Genomic DNA, 20,336 nt, shown 5'->3' on the forward strand with positions numbered 1-20,336 from the left:
TTTCCAACCTTTATGTCTATTCCACTACTCTTAACCTTAATGAAATTGACATGCCATTGCAGTTGCCTTTCACATAAAAATATTGTGAATTTTGGTTTTCCACAATGTTACTTCTGATGACAAAGCAGCGCAGTGCCTTGGATATTCAATGTCTATGTGACTGGCTCTTTCCACCACCAAACCAGCAATAAGTTTCAAAAGGTTGAAAAATATAGGACGCCGTGCATTTCACAAAATTTTTAAAAGGGGCCACGGTGTAAAAAAGGTTAGGAACCCCTGCTTTAGGAGCTTCTATAGATTTCAAATTTTACAGTATGGGCTGTACCGCTCGTAATGAAAAAGCTAGTTGGTTTAACGATATTTTTCGCCACCTGTGTCTGTTTGTCATATGATTTAACTCCGTAAAATAATAATATTGTTGTTCGCTACGCTCGAGTGGTTACACACCAGTGTCTTTTTAAAACTTGTTTGTTAAGAACTGAACTACATTGAGTCTTTCTAAAACAACATTGTCACTTTTAAATGCTTTGCTCCCAACTTTTGGCACTCCTACTGTACAGGTCGCCTAGGGTTGTAATGGCGTTAAACCCACTATTGAAACGCGCCTGATAATCTAAACGTTTCATTCGGTATGTCAAAGCAAAAATGCAAATGGCAAAAGGGTTGATTGACTTGCATATGTCTGCTACTATCAGTTCTAAGTGTTTGCTATCTATATTGTATAGAAACGACGTCAGTGGAAATAAAAGTGTATGCACTGACAGAAAATGTTGTGTAGCACCTTCATTAATCATGCAGTGCACTACAGATAGCTTGGTTATATGAATACGTTTATTTTTTGTGTACTATCTTGCAGCTCAGTAGAAGGTTCCGCTGTAGTTTTAGCGTAGTTATAAGCCTCCACTATTATTTGAGTTACACAACACAAGTGTTTTATATTTCGATATAATGTCAATCTTTTGTCGTGTGTTCTAAACAAAATCAGAATGTAGATTAAAATTACACCGTGTAGGCTACATGACAAATACACAAGTTACTCAAATTCGACCGTTTGTAGTTTTTTCGCGAGATTACAAACTTTTAATAAACACGTTAAGTAAATGGTGAACAACTGGATATAAAAAAAAACTGTGTGAATTTGCTTTTTTAAATTACCCAGTTAATAAAACTAGCATAATCATAAGTAGATTGGTATTGGTTGAACTTGACATTTGAAGCGTTATTTCCTTGTAATATGTAGGCGGTCTTTCCTGCCTTTTCAATTGTGCATCGCAGAGTTTAACAGAGCTTAAGTAATATTATTTTAAGTAGTTTTACAAGGTTTTTTATTACATTGACTATGGAGGAATTATCCGTGAACATCTTGATTTGCTGTTACTTGTGTTATACTGCGACTTTTACATATATCGTGTTATACTGCGACTTTTACATATATCGTAATGTCGGTATGCTCCATCGAAAAAAAAACTATTTAAGTGTTATTGCGTTGAGACCTAAACTACAGAATGATATCTGATAATCCTATAGATATACTTTAAAAAAACAAAAAAACATGTCAATATAAAACAATAGTTGTGTTTTACCCATGTACAAAGTGGCTCATGTAAAAACTATATTCCATTTAAATGTTGAATTTGTGACAGACTTCTGTATTGACTATTGCATGCGAAGTTATAGCTTGAACAGTCCGTACCAGAACTTATTATTTATGTAAATCGTTTTATTGTGACCAATATTTGTGACCAATAAAACCAAACGGGTTCGTTTTTCACTCAATGTTGCTGAAGGCTGATAATATAAAGCGAAATTAGTGATGAGCAAGATTTCTTTAAATTTTGAATAAACTGCGAATGCAATACTAATAAATACCACTTTTAATTCACATTTGAACTTATTTTACTATTGTCTTCTTTGTGCTTATTTCCTGTTCGCAATACATTAAAAATTAACTGAATAGAAGTAGGCCGCAAAAGCTTTGCTGATAAACTTACGCTTGGTTTTTGCAAAGATAGACCCGGTTAATCGCTCGATCAGCTGATTTTAAGCTTTGCCTCGTCTCGCTTGAGTAATTACTAGTCAACACACGTTTCACGGTTGAGTGAAAACGTCTGGCAAAACTTCAGTTTCGTTTCAACCTTGTGTGAATGTATGGCCTTTGTAATACAACGCTTTGTTGTTTAAAGGGTTGATTTGTAAGGCAAGGAGTTAAAAGAAAAACAATTACTGGGCAATTATATAGGTGTTTAGACTTTTAAGTTAGCAAGGTTATCATCTGTATATTTACAACCCCCCGAATCTCACAGAAAACTACTTTTATGTTGATTCTCTACAGTGCTGGTTTAATAATAGTCCTAAACGTTGGTTTAAAAGTGAATTGTAAAGCGTAGAAAATAGAAGCTGGAATCCAAGTTAACTGTAATACGCATTAGTGCAGAAGTGCGCCTCCACGACTTACGTTGACTTTAGATAGAACTTTGTTGTAAATAATAATTTTATCCAGTAAACTACACAGCGGCAAGACGCCATTGGCGAATTGTGGAATCGTTGATTGGGATTATTTCCTACGTTAAACTATTGGCGCCTTCATTTTTACCCCGTCAACTATACGTTGATGAACAGCATGGAAAAACATTCCTATGCGAACCCACGACAGCACCGCATAGCCTAAAATTTCGCTGGTAAAGTTACAACACCTGGACAAATTGTTGATATTTATGTCACAAAGACAACATGACGTCACGAAATCTCTGCCGTTTGTAATTCAAGTGAAGCTTAGAATGGAAACATTACAGGCTTAATCGTTTAAAGTCAGTAACTTACATTGACTGCAATGTTTTTTTTGTCTCACAATGAAGGTAGCCTAATACAGGAAGCAATTTACAACTATTGCCAAAATTTTTGGGCATAATGGTTGGAGGTTGGAGTAATACGTGGTAAGAAATAAAAAGCCCATACAGAGGTAGGTAACATTTTGAACGTTTTAAATATCTCATTTTAAGAGTGTATATAAGAAATTACCACTGTGCTAATCAACTAAATCGAAACTAAACAAACTGCCATTTCATTTCAAAGTGCATACTGTCAGGTCGCTCATAAATTTATTGTAAATTAAAAAAATTCAGCATAGCCCTCTTCAATATCTTACAGCGCAGTAAAAACATGACTGGAATAGGCGTTCATATCGTTGCCCCAATAGTTCGCGTTTTTCCAGCAGCCTCGTGAAACTATATAGCACAAGAGTGACCCCTGTTGGGATTAGCGGAGTCAAATGCCGAATCGATTTGCCAGAACGGCCCAACAAGAAAAATAAAATCGAGGTGAAATTATTAACACTTTAAGCACAAAGAGCCATTGGCCGCCTTCTAGAACACGAAAAAAGTTCGGAGCAGTTTATTGGGCCAATATAAAACCTCGATCAACATAACACGTGACTATGGGACAATAGCCTCAGACAGGGGCGCTCGCAGAAAATTTTCCAGGGGGTCAATCAGGGGCGTAACCAGAAAATCAAAAAGGAGGGTCATGAATTTTCAATTTTGGGAATTCCCCTATTTTTCGTCTGACGTTGATGAATAATGACGTCATCAAACAGTGACAGTATGACGTCATAGAATGGTGATTGCAAGACGTCATAAAAAAAACTAATCAGAAACAGCCAAATAGGTCCAGCAAAGCGACCACGTGCGTCGTTAACAGTCCTATCAGGCGCCAGCTGCGAAACCACAGTGTGCAATCGTTAACTTCAGGCTAAAAAATAAACTAAGACCGTGAAATATGTGTGATTAATTGTGGTAGAATCATACATAATTCGACTATCAGCAGCGCAGTTTTCAAGTTCCATGAACTGAACTAGCGCTAAATTACAAGCACGCCTTTCACCACCTGCACTGCTAAACGAAGATTGGTTTTCCCGGGTGTTATCATGCCACGTTTAGCGCAACAATTGCGCCGAGCTGTGTGCCAAGTCAGCTAAATTACAAGCTGTGGTTGAGGGGAAAAAAGTTGTGTCCATTGCACACTTAGCACGTGGTCTCAAAATATGCTTAAAGAGTATAATTTTGCGTTAACCATCATTACATAAAAGTGGAGAACAAAAAACGATAATATCACTTACAAAAAGAGGGGGTAATAACTCCCCCTCCCCTGGATACGCCACTGGAGGTGATGGATAATGTATAATATTTTTAACCTTCATAAGTGATACGTATTACACTTACAAATAATACTAATAATCGCATTTTAGTGCCCCCCCCCCCCTTGCCCCTCCGTGTGGGCGCCCATGGCCGCAGAGGCTTTGACACTTTAAAAGTAACGACTTCTGTGAATGCTGGTTGAGATAGAATCTATCCGTTTATTGGTTTTAAGCATTGGTTCCAAAACTTTTTTGGCTGGTGGCACACTAAAGTTATCTTAAAGTTTTCGCGGCACACTTTTAACAGAACAACAATAGAATCATTCTACAATCGCCCTTAACACACGACAAACTATATGTAAATGTCTCAATATGATTATTTGTTTTTTATTTTGCGTGTTTGAGTCGAAAATGCTTGGCGTGTATGCCTATTGGGAATCTACGTGTTTATTGTTTCTCGACAAATTTTTGCATTGATTTTCCTTCTAATGATCTAGATTCTAGACAATCTGCAAACTATATTATTTGAAAAGTTTCGAAAGAATAAAAATGGAAAAGGACTTTGATTCTGGTCATATTGGTGACCTAATGAAAAAGCTCAACATGTAAGTAACTTTGCAACTAGTACATCGTGAAAAATCTTTAGAAATGTGCAAATTTGGCTGTCTCTTTAGACAAAGGCAAAATGGCGACGAAACATGTGACGTTCGATTGAAATGTGATGGAATGGATTTTTACGTGCACAAAAATATTCTTGCAAATTTGTCCGAATACTTCAACAGGCTATTCTTCACAGAGGTGAATTCATAAATATATTATACTGAGGTGTTTTGAAAATTTCAAGTTGCTTAATTTTTAAATTTAGATGCAAGAAAAGTATCAAGATGTGATTGAAATTACTGCAGTAAATTCCGCTACATTTGAACAAATATTGAATTTCGCCTACACTGGAAAAATTACAATAAACCGTGAAAATGTGGATGATGTACTGAATGCAGCAAACTATTTTTTACTGAAAGGTTAGTGAATAAAACCGTGATAAACATATGAATTTAAAAAATTCCCTAAAACTTGTCCGTAATTAGATTATATTTACATTTGATTTAATTAACAAGCAATATCTAAATTTAAATGGGTAATTGTTTTTTTTCACAGTAATAAATGCAGTCAATTTAAAAAGTATATATATGCTTAGATTTATAATATGAAATTATGATTACCAATATTATTGCCTTGTTCCTGGAAAGATTTACTCAATTTTTGTTGCACATTTCTTGTGGAAACATTGGATTACAACAACGCCGTGCACTATTGGAAAACTGGAGAAAAATTGTGCATAGAGACATTGCAAAAAACTGCTCAACAATTTATCAACGATAACTTTGCGATGTTAACTGATGTTGAGACTATTAATGCAATGGATAGAACAACATTTGAGAAATTTCTACGAGCTAAACCAAAAGATGTAAATATGTTTTTTCTATTTTGATAATTAAAGCTACTGAACTTCTCCCCAAATTTTAGAGTGAAGGAGAAAAAAGAGCTTTTCAAATGACAGTAGGCTGGGTCGAACATGATTTGAAAGAGAGAAAGTTATTATTTCCACAACTTTTTAATACGATCAACTTGAGCCTTATAGATTTCGAGTTTTTTTGTTTTGACTTGGCTTGCGAGGTAATCTGATACAAATTACTTAAAGTATGTGATCGAGAAATGACAGTTCAATTTGAACCTTACATTTTTACAGAGTCTGGTTCAGTCGTTTCAGGATTGTCTACTTCGATTGGCAAATCATATGAAGCATTTACATGGACCTCGTAAGTAGCCTAGACTACTTTTAATAACGTCATAGAAAATTACTTTGCTGATTATTACCAGTGAAACACTTTTTTGACATTGTGTATCAATAATATCCAGATGAATTTTATACAGTAGTTGTTGGTAATATCTGACAAAAAACACTTTTCAAACAGGTTTAAAATGGAGCATTTTGGCCATCAATGAAAATTCAACAATCCTAAAAATGTTGGACATAAATGCAAAAGTTGAAAAAGAAATTGCTGTAAGTTAAAACTTGCAGGTTTATTTTACTTTTCCAGATTATGTTTCAATGCTTTGTAGATATTAAACGAACCACGACGACAAGCCAGCTTTACAATGTACAAGAACTACTTATATATGATCGGTGGTTCTAGCGATGAGGAAAACAGAACTGACTCAGTGTTTAGACTGGATGTAAGATCACCAAATAAGGGTTGGGAGAAACAACTTTCCATTGATGATAAACGACGAAATGCTGGAGTGGCTGTTCTTAACGGTAACAATGACCATCACTTTTTTTAGATTAAAACAAGGAAATTAAAGTAAAATTATGACCCAATATAATTATAAAAACAGATTAGTGTATTTACCTCGAAACTTATATAGTAGATATGTAAGAGAATGAGCACTGTGTATATGTTAAACACAGAGGTGTGCAACCAGCGGTCCGCAAAGCGTAAATTGCCTATGTGACTTATGAGAGACTTTAGTTTAATCTGCCGACTACAGTTATATTGCATATTTAAATTACTTATGTTTATTGCTCAGTTATTTTGTCATGCTTATATTTGCAATACTAACGAGCATGTTCAATTAAATTTCTAACATTTCTGATTCCACTACGAAACCAGTATTCACTTAATGGGAGCGATACACAAAAACGCACAGCACAAAAAAATGTCGCACCCTGTGGAAAGTTCTTCAAATCCAGGTTCTATAATGCAACCAGAGGCTTAATACACAAACTGCAAATATTTATTTTTAACGTATAGCAAGAGACAATGATTTATATAGATATTCGCACTTGGCATAAATGTATTGACTAAATGTTTTCCCTGCAGAAGCAGAGTTATTTGTGTTCGGTGGTTATGCAGAGGATGATGGAAGTGGGACCTGGGTGACACCCATGAAACTCAAACTTGACGAAGAGGGAAGTGAATGGACAATAATGAAAGATTGTAGAAATACCTCCCTTGACCTTGTCGTCTGCAAAGGTTAATTAAGTTGAAGTGTTGGTCTCTCGATTTTTATCGGACAAGTGTTAGTAGCCTATTTGCTTTTCTCGATGAAGGACTTTCACTGAAAACTAGCAAAATCTAGAATCCTAGTTTTCCCCGATTTCAATTCTTTTAACCGACTTAACGCAAATTCAATCGCTTTCACGCACGATACAAACAAAGCTTGTCAAAGGTTTCTCGTGTGGAGTTTGTTTTCCCTCAATGCAAATTACCATTTTGCATGTTTGTACCTTTAAGCAACCTTAAAATGTAGAACGGCAGTAACAAGGTGTACCAATCGAAACAAGGTCTGCCAATGGCCAGAGTTTTTTTGGGAAAAGTGGCGATACTATTGAAGTCTTTTAAATTCTGCCCTTATCATATTCAACACATTTTCAGACATGTTATACGCTCTGGATTATGACAGCCTAACATGTGAAAAATACGGCCCAGTTACTGAAACATCAACATTGATGCGCAAACTACCAAAAGGTTGTGTCAAGCTTGTGGTGGCAATGGAGGATCAGTTGTACGTGATTTGTAAGGGTGAGTTTATTTTTTCTACATTTATTGCCTCCGAATACAAAGCTCGGTGTGTTTAATACAGTTTAACTCAAACACCGTATCGGTTTTATAACTTTACAAGTTGTAGAGCATTATCACACACCGCGATGATTGTTTATAGGTCTTACACAACTAATTATAACGCTAAAAAGATATTAAAAACCAAATTAAATCAAAGCCCATACAGAAGTAGGTATCATTTTTTTTAACTCTTTATACATTTGAAAATGATGTTAATACATCATTAGGATTAGGTCATACCCCGTTTAGATTTCCTAATTTCTTAAACAAGTGGTACAACATTAAAGCGTAAATAAATGTTGATAGTATTTGAATTACACAACAAGCAGAAACACAAAACGTTTGTAATCACAATATTATTTAAATAATACTCTATTTGTTTCCGCTTATACGTATCTTTTTAAAAATGTAAATTGTTTTGCAAAACATATTTTACTTTCTAGAGGTCTTATGAACTTGTTTATGCCTATTATCATTACTGGCTTTGTCTTGGGGTTGGGCTTATTACCCCTTGCGCGCCAACAATTACAATATTATTAAAATAAACTTCATTTTTTGCTTGCGTATCTTTGTAAAAAATTAGTTTGCTTGTTTTGCAATATTTACCTTTTTTACTTTGCAGAGGTCACCAGGTTGACCTTGAGAAAGTACGAACCGAAGAGCGGTAATTCGATTTACGTCACTACAAAAGATGACGTAGATGAATTCCGTGACGCTTGCATAGCTCATGGGGAGTTTGTGGTTTCATATGAAAGGTGAGAAACTTCGTGATTATCTTGTGATATTTTTGTTTGTTAATTAGAACGAATCCAGCGTAAAAAGTTAAACAATATGATGGATGTTATTCCATTAAATATTTATGTCTACTGTTATTTTGGTACTTCGGTCAATACTAATTTATAAAACTACATATTTATAAAAAATAATTCGTAAACTGTGCAACGTTCACTTACTATAGGGGTTTGGAAAATATACCTCTCATTTTATTGTCAAAAATATTCCACATAACAGGTAACTTACTAGCTGTAATTATCACTGCAATAGTTGACCATAACCGCTACATTTAATTAAAAATCACTACCTTTAGGCATAACTCGGAAGTTTATTGGAGTTGTGTATAGACAGGTTGGGCCTCAGAAGAAATCAGGGATAGAGTGATTGTTATTATTTTTCGCGCAGTCACCAGATGGTGAAAGTGTATTCATACAACTTTAAGAAGAAGGAATGGGGGTTTATTGCTGAGAGTAGCGACCTTTCAAACTACTGGAATCTAATTCCGCTTCACTCTAATCCATTTGACTATTAACTGATTTGCATAGAACACCTTGGATCTATAAACCATTTTTAGTTTTTTTGTGTTTTGTGTTTTTTAATAATATTTGTAGCTGTATTGTATCTTTGTTGTAAACAGGACTGCTGTGGAGTCGGTTAAAAATTAACCTGAGTCCGGCTCCGTCCAAAAAATTAACCCGAGTCCGGAGTCCGGCTCCGACTATATCCTGTATTTCGCTACTTTACGAAACCAAAATAAGGTGGATATTCAGCAATCCACTCGTAAGGGTGTCACCTATCTCATACACCTTAAATACCACAATGGAAAAGTTTATTGTGCTGCTCCACCTTTATAATTTACAGTTTGCGGCCTTATCAATTTCGAAATTCCGAACTGCGCATGCGTGCGTCGGACTCGGGCGGTCTTCTATAGTTTTACTCGAGTCCCGAGTCCAACTCTGATAACTAGTGCCTTTCAAACACATCTTTCTGTGGTTTTTCTGGTGTCAGGGCTCTCCAAAGCAATGTTCTCTCTAATTGCGCAGCTGTACGACACAATTTGTGCAGTAAAATTGGCTTTTTGCGCACTTTCATACTAACAGTTCCGCTCACTATAAACAAGTGTTTAGAATGCGATAAAATGCACACGAGTGGGTAAAGATGTTTGGGAGAAGTGCTTTTCTCCTTATAGACATTAGCTGATGTTACTGACTTTATCAAATCTCGCGCTCTCTTCTAAATTATAAGTACAATTTACAGGCTCTGAGTCGTTAAAAAAGACTGATAAAATATGGCAAATACTTTTTGGTTATAGAAGAAAGATAACAAAAAGTTGATTGTTTATTGTGTGATTATGTTATTTGTATCACTATTGACGCCATAACTTATGCGATAGAAGACATTTATTACGCTTCGCGCGAATCACTTTCGTCTTGTTAAAATCAAAACTACGTGACGTATTGACGTAACTTTATGACGTTTCGTTTTGACGTTATTTTGTGTATGACTGAAAATTTTTTCATGACCCCTCAAAAATGTCCTGGATCCGCCACTGTTATTCACAAATATTCATCAGAAGCAATTTATCAATGTGTGAGGTCAATATTTCATGCTTTGCTATTCTTCGACTTAACCCAAGAGAAATAAGTTCTTAGAAAATACCGTTTGTAATGAAACCATAAATCAGAAAAAGGATATAACTGATTGCGAGTTTGCCTTGGCGTTATTAAATGAACCTGGGTTGAAATGTATAGTTAATTAGTATATGTCGAAATGTGAAGGATTTATTGTGCCGTTCAGATAGCACGGTGGTCATGTCATCCTGTTGAAATATACATTGGAGACACAAACTAGATATAAACACGCAATTAAACCCTTATTATTTGACACGCTACTATTTTGCGACGTAACGCTATAGGAAAAATGATTGAACTGCTCGCCAGTTTGCTTGGTCTTAATATACGTTGAACGGAAGTGTTGAATTTTTATTTGGTGACGTCACGCTTTTGCAAAGCTATTCGTTTGTTATTGTAGAATGCGTTATTGAAAGAGTAACGGGATAAATACGATATATACGAACATTAAGCAGCAATGAGTGTGTATTGGTCTAAGACAAGCATTTAAAGTGTTTTATTAAATGCGAAGACATAATGAGAACAAATGTTGATTCTAGTCACGTCAGCGATCTAATGGTAAATCTCAACATGTAATTGGTCCAAAAATTGTACATTGCAAAACGCTAAAAAAAAAGTTTTCTGCTGTCAGTCGATTAGAAATGTGAATTTTGCGCGCACAAAAGTATTCTTGCATTTCAAAGTATTTCTTGAGGTATTCTTAAGACGCGTGACCCAATTACGCCGCTTCGAACAGTTTGTTAAACCATGACAAAAACGTCGGATAATGTATAATATTTTTAACCTTCATAAGTAATACATATTACACTTATAAATAATACTAATAATCGCATTTTGAAATTCCAGGGTGGGACAAGAGCCCCCCTTTCCCCCCCTGTGGGCGCCCATGCCTACCAGTTTGACTTGGTATAGCAGGATTATAAGGCCTTTTAGCAGCGAAAGCCTAAAATAGGCAATTTGTTGTTTTAAATGTAGTTCAAAAACGCTTGTAATGTTAAGAAGTCTAGTCATGTCAGTGACCTTATGATAAAGCTCAACATGTGAGTAGCTTTAAACTACTACATTGTACACCCTTGGCCGCGAACAGGGGCGCACGCAGAAAATTTTCCAGGGGGGGGCAATCAGAGGCGTAACCAGAAAATCAAAAAAGAGGTCCTGAATTTTCAACTTAGGGAATTTCCCTATTTTTCGCCTGATGTTAATGAGTAATGACGTCAATAAAACAGTGACTGTATGACGTCATAGAATGGTGATTGCAAGAAGAGATAGAAAAAAACCAGAAACAGCCAAATACGTCCAGCAAAAGCGAGCACGTGCGTCGTCGACAATCCTGTCAGGCGCCAGCTACGAAACCACAGTGTGCAATTGTTAACTTTAGGCAAAAAAACAACCGGCCCTTAAAATATGTGTGTTTAATTGTGGTAGAATCATACATAATTCGACTATTAGCAGCGCAGTTTTCAAGTTCCATGAACGGAACTAGCGCTAAATTACAAGCAAGTCTTTCACCACGTGCAATACTAAACGAAGATCGTTTTTACCGGGTGTTGTTATGCCACGATTGGCGCAACATCTGCGCCGAGCTGTGTACCAAGTTAGCTAAATTACAACTGTGGCTGAGGGAAATACGTCATGTCCATTGCACACTTAGCACGTGGTCTTAGAGTAGGCTTAAAGAGCAAAATTTTGCGTTAACTATCATTACTTAAAAAGTTATACTTTAAAACGCGCACGACAGTCACCATTATATCTCCTTTTAAGAATGTGCTTCATTTAAACAAATGTCGATGTTACACCAACATCGGATATTAGCGCAGAGACCGAACAGCGAGGAACATACTGCGTATTTAACTTGACGTTTTTAGCGAGAAAAAAAATAAGGTTTGACTTAGCGTTGTCAATTGTCGAATACACACCTGCTAATCAGTCAACCTAAACCAGCGCTTCTCAACCAGTCGGGGCCATAAAAACATTTGAGGTGGGCCACACACCAATTCAAAAAGCTAGATTTAGTTTCATTTATGTCATTATATTTAATTTTAAAGGAATAATGGCTCGGGAAGGAATTAAAAAGGAATTTAAATTTATTGTTAAGTATCTCACTAATGCACAGTTGATTAAATAATCTGTTTTGAAATATGTTCTGCGAAAGAAAAAAGGTTTAACCACTGACCTAAACAAATAACGAAAGAGAAAAACTATCCAGTGTTTACGGCCGGCCAAACTAAAGACGAAAAACAGAGTTTTGCTCTCGATTTTGGCTTCGCATTAGATTAAGACGCGTGACCCAATTACTTAAAAAATGCACGCCGCTTCGAACAGTGTGCTAAACCATGACAAAAACGAACCAAAAACCATAATATCATTGCCCCCCCCCCCCCCCTTGCCCCCGCCTGCGGGCACCCATGGCCGCGAAGCAGCCAAGTTTTTGTGGTCTTGTCAAAATAAACTGCTGATTATATTATTAAAAAACTTTGAGAACGAAAGCATAAAAAAAGCAAGAAACGGAGTTAGATTCTGGTCATGTTATTGACCTAATGAAAAAACTTAACATGTAAGTAACTTTGCAACTAGTACATCGTGAAAAATCCTTAGAAATATTTCAGTTTTTACGCTGTTTTTACAGACAAAGGCAAAATGGCGACGGAACTTGTGACATTGAAATGTGATGGAAAGGATTTTTGCGCGCACAAAAGTATTCTTGCCAATTTGTCGGAATACTTCAACAGGCTATTCTTCGCTAAGGTAAATTTCTAAATACATTTTTCTCGTAAATCTTTGTAATATTAATTATTTTCCAAATTTAGATGCAGGAAAAGTTCCAAGATGTGATTGAAATTATGGCGGTAAACTCCGCTACATTTGAACGAATCTTGAATTTCGCCTACACTGGAAAAATCCCAATAAATCGTGAAAATGTGGACGATTTACAATGCAGCAAATTATTATTTAGTTAAAGGTAAGTCATTAAATCGTGGTTTATATTTTTAATTTCAAACTTGGCTGTTCCTCATAAGACATTTTGCGAACGCGTTTAACAAACAATTGCTTCATTTTAAAAGGTTAAAAAAGTTTTCGTAACAACTTGTGTGTTTATTTAAAAAGCTTAGGCTTTATTGAGATAAAAATTATATTAATATTTTTGTTTCTTTAAAAGATTTACTCAATATTTGTTGCACATTTCTTCTGGAAACATTGAATTACCATAACGCTGTGCAATATTGGAAAAGTGGAAAATCAAATATGTAAATATGTTTTTTAAATTAGTTTTGATAATTAGTAACCTACCAAACTACTCCCAAAACTTTAAAGACACATCTCAACCCAATTGCAATATTTGATGTAACGTCTTATGCCATTGTCATTGACTTGACTTAAGTCACTGTTTTCAAATAACTTGACTTGACTCAAGTATTTTGACCAAATTGACTAGACTTGGCATATACTCTACTTTAAACTAAATATTGATTTGAAGAAGCAATTGTGTTAGGTAATCTAGCGCTATCGTACGTTTTTTTTAATGCAGTTCTTTCTAGTTTTTCTCGCCTTATTTCGGAATATTTATTATTTTGCTTTCTTAACATATTTTTTGTTATATGCATTTACCAATTATACATCAGTGAGCACTTGTCAAACATTTAGTCATATTCGCGATTCCTAAGACTATTTTTATATAAAAGTGGAATCCCATAAGATAAATGCTTTGCAAAGGTTAAAACAATTATATCACTATGTAATAATACCTAATATAACGATCACCAAGCCAATTTAAACAAGAAAGGTTTATGCGTTTAGGACCGACTTTCAAATTACATCAAAACATAAGTTGATAAAATCGCCCGTCAATCGCATGGAAACACTGATGCATTTCACACTAAAACGTTATGCCAGTCGCTAAAAACACACAATGCATGCGCGTAATAAAGTGTGTACAATGGGTGAAATGCACACCAGTGGGTTGGAGAAGTGCTTTTCTCTTTACGTAGTCAGCTGATCCTACTGACTTGTTTAAATCTCACGCTCTCAGCTGATTTCAATGTACAATTTGCAGGCTCTGATTCGTTAAGGCCAATGAGAAATGGGAAAATTATATTGTAATGAATAGGTAACCAACTAAACAATTTACTTGATTTGTTTGTAGATTTATTATTCGCATCCATATTGACCGTCATAACTTATATAATAGGAAAATACAATAAACACAAATATTGTAGAGTACATCTGTTCTATAGATCAAATCTCAATTAACTAACCCGCTATATTTAAGGGTGTGGCTGATTCAGTCGCATTTTCGGTATATAGTCAAAATTTAGCAGATCTTGTTTAATTCAAAGCGTTGAGAGCGTTCACCTGTAATGACATAAGCGCTTCAAGTAGTTTATCAGCTGGTTATTTAGACGAACAACGGGTACTAAATACAAATATTTATCCCAACCAACATATCAATATTTTTCTCAATTGTTGGTGTTTTGCGAACCTAAGAGCGAACAACTCACTTAACATTTGAAATAAAACGTAATTTGGAAAAAAATATTTGTAATTCCACTCCAGTTAGACTTGGTGTTAGTAAATGAACATGGGTTGGAATGCAAATGGTGTTTAGGTAGTTTATGGTAAAATGTGCTTCAAACTTTTTGTGTGTGGCTTTGAAAATACTTGAAGCAAACGTCAAGACAAAGTTATGCTGGCTTTAAAAATGTCCATAAAACAAACGTCTGGACAAAGTTATACTGGCTTTAAAAATGTTCATAAAACAAACGTCAAGACAAAGTTATACTGGCTTTAAAAATGTTCATAAAACAAACGTCAAGACAAAGTTATAGGAGTTAATATTTGACACACGACGATTTTTTTACGTCACGCTATGTATTTGATCAACGCTTTTCAGCGGGATTTGTAAAGGGCAATAAAAGCACGGTTCGCAGAGGAACTACACTCCCTTTTCAGTTTGACTTCAGTTTGGTGTGGTTGCTAGAAGATTCGGAAGCTGAATCTCTACGAATATTCGATATAATTGACTTACGTATTTTAATAGTAGTTCCTACGAAGGCGCAATGGAAGAGAATTTTGATTGTGGCCATGTTAGCGATCTAATGATAAAGCTCAATATGTGAGTTGGCCTACACCCACAACATTGTAATAGTTTGTTAAAAAGGTTTTTTGTTTGTATTTACAGACAAAGGCAAAATGGCGACGAAACTTGTGACATTCGATTGAATTGTGATGGAAAGGATTTTTACGCGCACAAAAATATTCTTGCCAATTTGTCAGAATACTTCAACAGGCTATTCTTTGCTGAGGTAAATTTCTCAAAATATTGTTTTCTAAAGTTTTTAAATGTACTTTATTATACAAACTTAGATGCACGAAAAGTTCCAAGATGTGATTGAAATTACTGCGGTAAATTCCGCTACATTAGAGCGAATATTGAATTTCGCCTACACTGGAAAAATCAAAATAAATAGTGAAAATGTGGACGATTTACTGAATGCAGCAAATTATTTTTTGGTTAAAGGTAAGTCAATTCAATCGTGGTTAATATTTTTATTTAAAATCTTTGAAGTTTCTTATTGGACTTTATTTTGCGAAGGCCTTAAATAAGCAATGGCTGTATTTTAACAGGTTAAAGTTTTTTCTTATTAACCGTTTAGTTTATTTACAAAGCTTGGGCTTTTATTATAATATAAATTGTACCTATTTACTGATATGGTTTGTTTCTTTAAAAGATTTACTCAATTTTTGTTGCGCATTTCTTCTGGAAACATTGGATTGTAGCAACGCCGTGCAATGTTGGAAAAGTGGAAAACTATTCGACATTGAAGTTTTAAAAGAAACTGCTCAACGAATTATCACCGATTTCTTTACAATGTTAACTGATGTTGAGGCTATTAATGCAATGGATAGAACAACATTTGAGGAATTTCTACGAGCTAAATCAATGGATGTAAACATTTTGTATTAATTGATTTATATATTTATTTGAATGACACTGACTGTGACTTACATTGTAAATTTTTCAGGTAAAAGGTGAAGAAAGAGCTTTTAGATTCACTGTGGCTTGGGTCGAACATGATTTGGAAGAAAGAAAACATTTATTTCCACAACTTTTTGAATTGATTGATTTTAACTTACTAAGCCATTCGTTTTTTTGCTTTGAACTGGCTGGCGAGGTAACTTAATACAAAGTTTGCAACAATAAATAAATTGGTTATTCGAAAATTGCTCAAATTAATCTAACTTTTAACATTTAGAATCTGGTTCAGTCGTTTCAGGAATGTCTACTGCGAATAGCAAAACACTTAAGGCATTTACATGGACCTCGTAAGTAGCCTACATCACTTTAATATCCCTCATAGCTTGCGGCTGAATTAGTTAATGATTTTTCTAATATTATAATTCAATAATATCGAGATGAATTTTAGACATTTGATGTTGATAATATCTGACAGTTGAAAATTTTCCAATAGGTCCAGAATGGAGCATTTTGATCATGAATAAAAATTCTACCATCCTAAAAATGTTGGACGTAAATGCAAAAGTTGAAAAAGAAATCGCAGTAAGTTAAAAAAAAGTTTTTTACACTTTTCCTGTTTATGTATAATGGCTTTGTAGATATTAAACGAACCACGACGACAAGCCAGCTTTGCAATGTACAAGAACTACTTATATATGATCGGTGGTTCTAGCGATGAGGAAAACAGAACTGACTCATCGTTCAGACTGGATGTAAGATCACCAAATAAGGGTTGGGAGAAACAACCTTCAACTCCTACAACACGGCGAAATGCTGGAGTGGCTGTTCTTAACGGTAAACAATGATCATAACGTTTACTTCTCAGATTACAACAAATCCCTAAAGTAAAATCAATGCCCCAATACAATTATGAAACAGAGTAGGGTATATATTTCGATATACGTACAGTAGATATACATGTGAATGGGCACTATCTAGTATCTATATCTTAAACCAGTGCGTGTGTAACCAGCGACCCGCACAGGGTAAATAACTTTGTGTCCTGTGAAAGGCTGTAGTTTACTCTAACCACTACAGTTGAATTGCATATTTAAAAAAACATGTTTATCGCTTAGTCATTTGGTCAAGTTTACATCTGCATTTCTACCGAGAATATCAGAGCTAATTCTCTTTTGTTTATTGTTGTACACTTAGAATTGTACTTAGTAATTCCCGTGGTTGCAAAGGTAATATTTGTTTAACGGACATGAGTGGACATTTTTTCTAAACTATAAGTGTACCGGTATAAGAATATCCTCATCGAACTAAAACTTTAAACATTTCTGATTCCGGTGCAAAACCAATTATTTCCTTAACGGGAGCGATACACAAACTCTGTGGAAGTTTTTCAATGGCAGGTTTTATAATGCAACCAGAAACTAAATACACAAATATTTATTTTTAACATATCAAAAGAGGCTATTCAAAGATTTACCTCGATAAAACGATGAGACATAAATGTATTGACCAAAGTTTTCTTCTCAGAGTTGTTTGTGTTCGGTGGTTATTCACGGGATGATGAAAGTAAGACCTGGGCGACACCATTTAAACTTAAACCTGACGAAGAGAGAAGTGAATGGATAAGAATGAAAGACTGTATAAACGTCTCCCTTGACCTTGTCGCCTGCAAAGGTAAAGTTAAACTTGTTTGTTTTGCATCTTTTGTGTAATTTATCGAACAAGTGTTATTACTTGATTTTCTTGATGACGATTTGAACAGTTTTATCCGACTAAACCCAATTTCAATCACTTCCATACACGATATATGAAAGCATTTTCAAGGTTCTCGTATGTGTTTTCTCTTAATGCTGGATCCAGGGTTACAACACTTAGATTTTAACATTAAATGTGAGGGGATGGAAACTAAGTGCTAAATCTTCTGATCATTTCTGTTGTGCTGGTGTTGCAATATTTATGTCTTGATGATATACACGCAAAATTAACCATTTTGCATGTTTGTACATTTAAACAACCTTAACATGTAGAAAATAGGAGTCTGCTGCATAAATTGTAACAAGGATTCACCAATTAAGTGATTTTGTTCTAACTGTGGAAATAGTGGCGACAATAACAGAGTCTATTCAACTTTGTTTTAATCCTTATATCATCCAACTCTTTACAGACATGTTATACGCTCTGCTTTATGGCAGTCTAACATGTGAGAAGTACGACCCCGCTACTGAAACATCAACAGTGATGCATCAATTACCAAAGGGTTGTGTCAAGCTTGTGGCAATGGAGGAGCAGTTGTACGTGATTTGTAAAGGTGAGTTTGTTTTTGCTACATTTATTCCCCTCGAAACAAAGGTTGGTATGTTAAATACATCACTACGATTAAGCCAAACCAAGTTTTCCAAACAAGTCGTACAACATTAAAACGTAAATAAATTATCTATAAATTTAAACTACGCAACAAGCAGAAACACAAAAGTTTGTAATCACAATCTTATTTGATTAAAACCTTATTTTTTGGCTTACGTATCTTTGTAAAAACTTTTTTTGTTTGTTTTGCCATTTTTAATTATTTTAATTTGTAGAGATCACCAAGTTGACCTTGAAGAAATACGAACCAGAGAGCGGTGATTCGATTGACGTCACTGAAAAAGATGACGTAGATGAATTCCGTGACGCTTGCATAGCTCATGGAGAGTTTCTGGTTTCCTATGAAAGGTGAGAAACTTCGTGATTATCTTGTGATATTTTTGTTTGTTAATTAGAACGAATCCAGCGTGAAAAGTTAAACAATATGATGGATGTTATTCCATTAAATATTTACGTCTACTGTTATTTTGGTACTTCGGTCAATACTAATTTATAAAACTGCATATTTATAAAAATTAATTCGTAAACTGTTCAACGTTCACTTACTATAGGGGTTGGAAAACCTACTTAGTACTAATGGGTGGGGTGGGAAAAGGGGAGTGAAACCTACAGTCATGGAGTTCGATCATTGTACTCATTTCGTACCCTGCGTTTTGTTGTCGCACTCTAAGCCTTAAAATGACCTTTATGGAGTCTTATTGTTCTCTTTGAAAATATAACTATAAACTGCAGTTAATTAATACCATTCCTAACACCAAGATAACAACATAATTTACATATCGTTTGCCATTGAGACAAAAAAAATTTAACCGTTTATTCCAATGTCGAAAATACTCAACAAAAACGTATAATTTACTAGGAACCACTGTAATGATGATTCATCTTGTGTTCGCTTATGTTTTTGACGTATCTTTATCTAATATTTTTATCTTTTTACGCAGTCACCAGATGGTGAAAGTGTATTCATACAACTTTGAGAAGAAGGAATGGAGGTTTATTGCTGAGAGTAACGACCTTTCAAACTACTGGAATCTAATTCCACTTCTTTCTAATTCGTTTGACTATTAAGTGATCTACAAAGAACAACTTGTATCCATAAACGATTTGTACAAACAAAAATCATTTAAACATGTTTTTGGTATTTTGTGTTTGTAACGTTGTTGTATCATTGTTGTTAGCGGCTGCGGAGTCGGTTGAAACTAACCCCAATAGAACTCCGACCCAAAAATTAACCGACTCCAACTCCGGTCAAACTAATTTACCAAAGTCCCGATTCCTATTCTGGCCAAATATGCGATCGTCGAGTCCCGAGTCCGGCTCCGACTATATCCTGTATTTCAACCCTTTAAGTAACCAAAATCGTTATAATTTACATTTTGCGGCCTTATTAGTTTCGAAATTTCCGTCGGACTTGGGACTCGGGTAGTTTTATGTAGTCTTACTCGGGTCCCGAGTCCAACGAATTAACCGACTCTGTCGAGTCCAGAGTCTGGCTCTGACTATATCCTGTATTTTACTACTTTACGAAACCAAAATAAGGTGGATATTCAGCAATCCACTCGTAAGGGTGTCAACTATCTCACCGACCCTAATATAAGAATGGAAAGGTTTAATGTCCTATTCCACCTTTGCAACAGTTTGTTACCCAATTAGTTTAGAGAAAATAGTCACGCCTATCATATTCCTCAAAAGCGACCGGCGGGAGAATAGCTTTTTTAGAGGCAATTTAAAAACAAGTCGTTCTGAAAATAACTTAAGTCCGAGTCAAGCCTCTTGCAGAAAATAACAAGTCCCAGTCCAAGTCATAATTAGAGCTTACAAGTCCACTCCCCTTATTTTAT

At 35.1% G+C, this 20,336-nt stretch overlaps 2 protein-coding genes across 2 annotated transcripts in view; both read left to right on the forward strand.

The window, feature by feature from the left end:
- Positions 1 to 20,336, forward strand: part of LOC146165583 (zinc finger and BTB domain-containing protein 7A-like) — a 70,342-nt gene that overhangs the window by 47,630 nt on the left and 2,376 nt on the right. The window lies entirely within an intron of this gene.
- LOC146165585 (kelch-like protein 38) lies at positions 4,625 to 19,563 on the forward strand. Its single transcript, XM_083382752.1, has 17 exons — positions 4,625 to 4,737; positions 4,807 to 4,930; positions 4,998 to 5,151; positions 5,380 to 5,597; positions 5,657 to 5,806; positions 5,880 to 5,949; positions 6,106 to 6,194; positions 6,254 to 6,449; positions 7,015 to 7,167; positions 7,570 to 7,716; positions 8,378 to 8,510; positions 15,337 to 15,460; positions 16,773 to 16,968; positions 17,659 to 17,805; positions 18,296 to 18,439; positions 18,711 to 18,843; positions 19,437 to 19,563. The coding sequence occupies exons 1-17, from the start codon at positions 4,682 to 4,684 to the stop codon at positions 19,561 to 19,563; spliced, it is 2,361 nt and encodes a 786-aa protein (XP_083238878.1). The 5' UTR covers positions 4,625 to 4,681.

Source organism: Ascidiella aspersa, chromosome 2, assembly GCF_963924565.1.
Source record: "Ascidiella aspersa chromosome 2, kaAscAspe10.2, whole genome shotgun sequence".
Lineage (NCBI taxonomy): Eukaryota > Metazoa > Chordata > Ascidiacea > Phlebobranchia > Ascidiidae > Ascidiella > Ascidiella aspersa.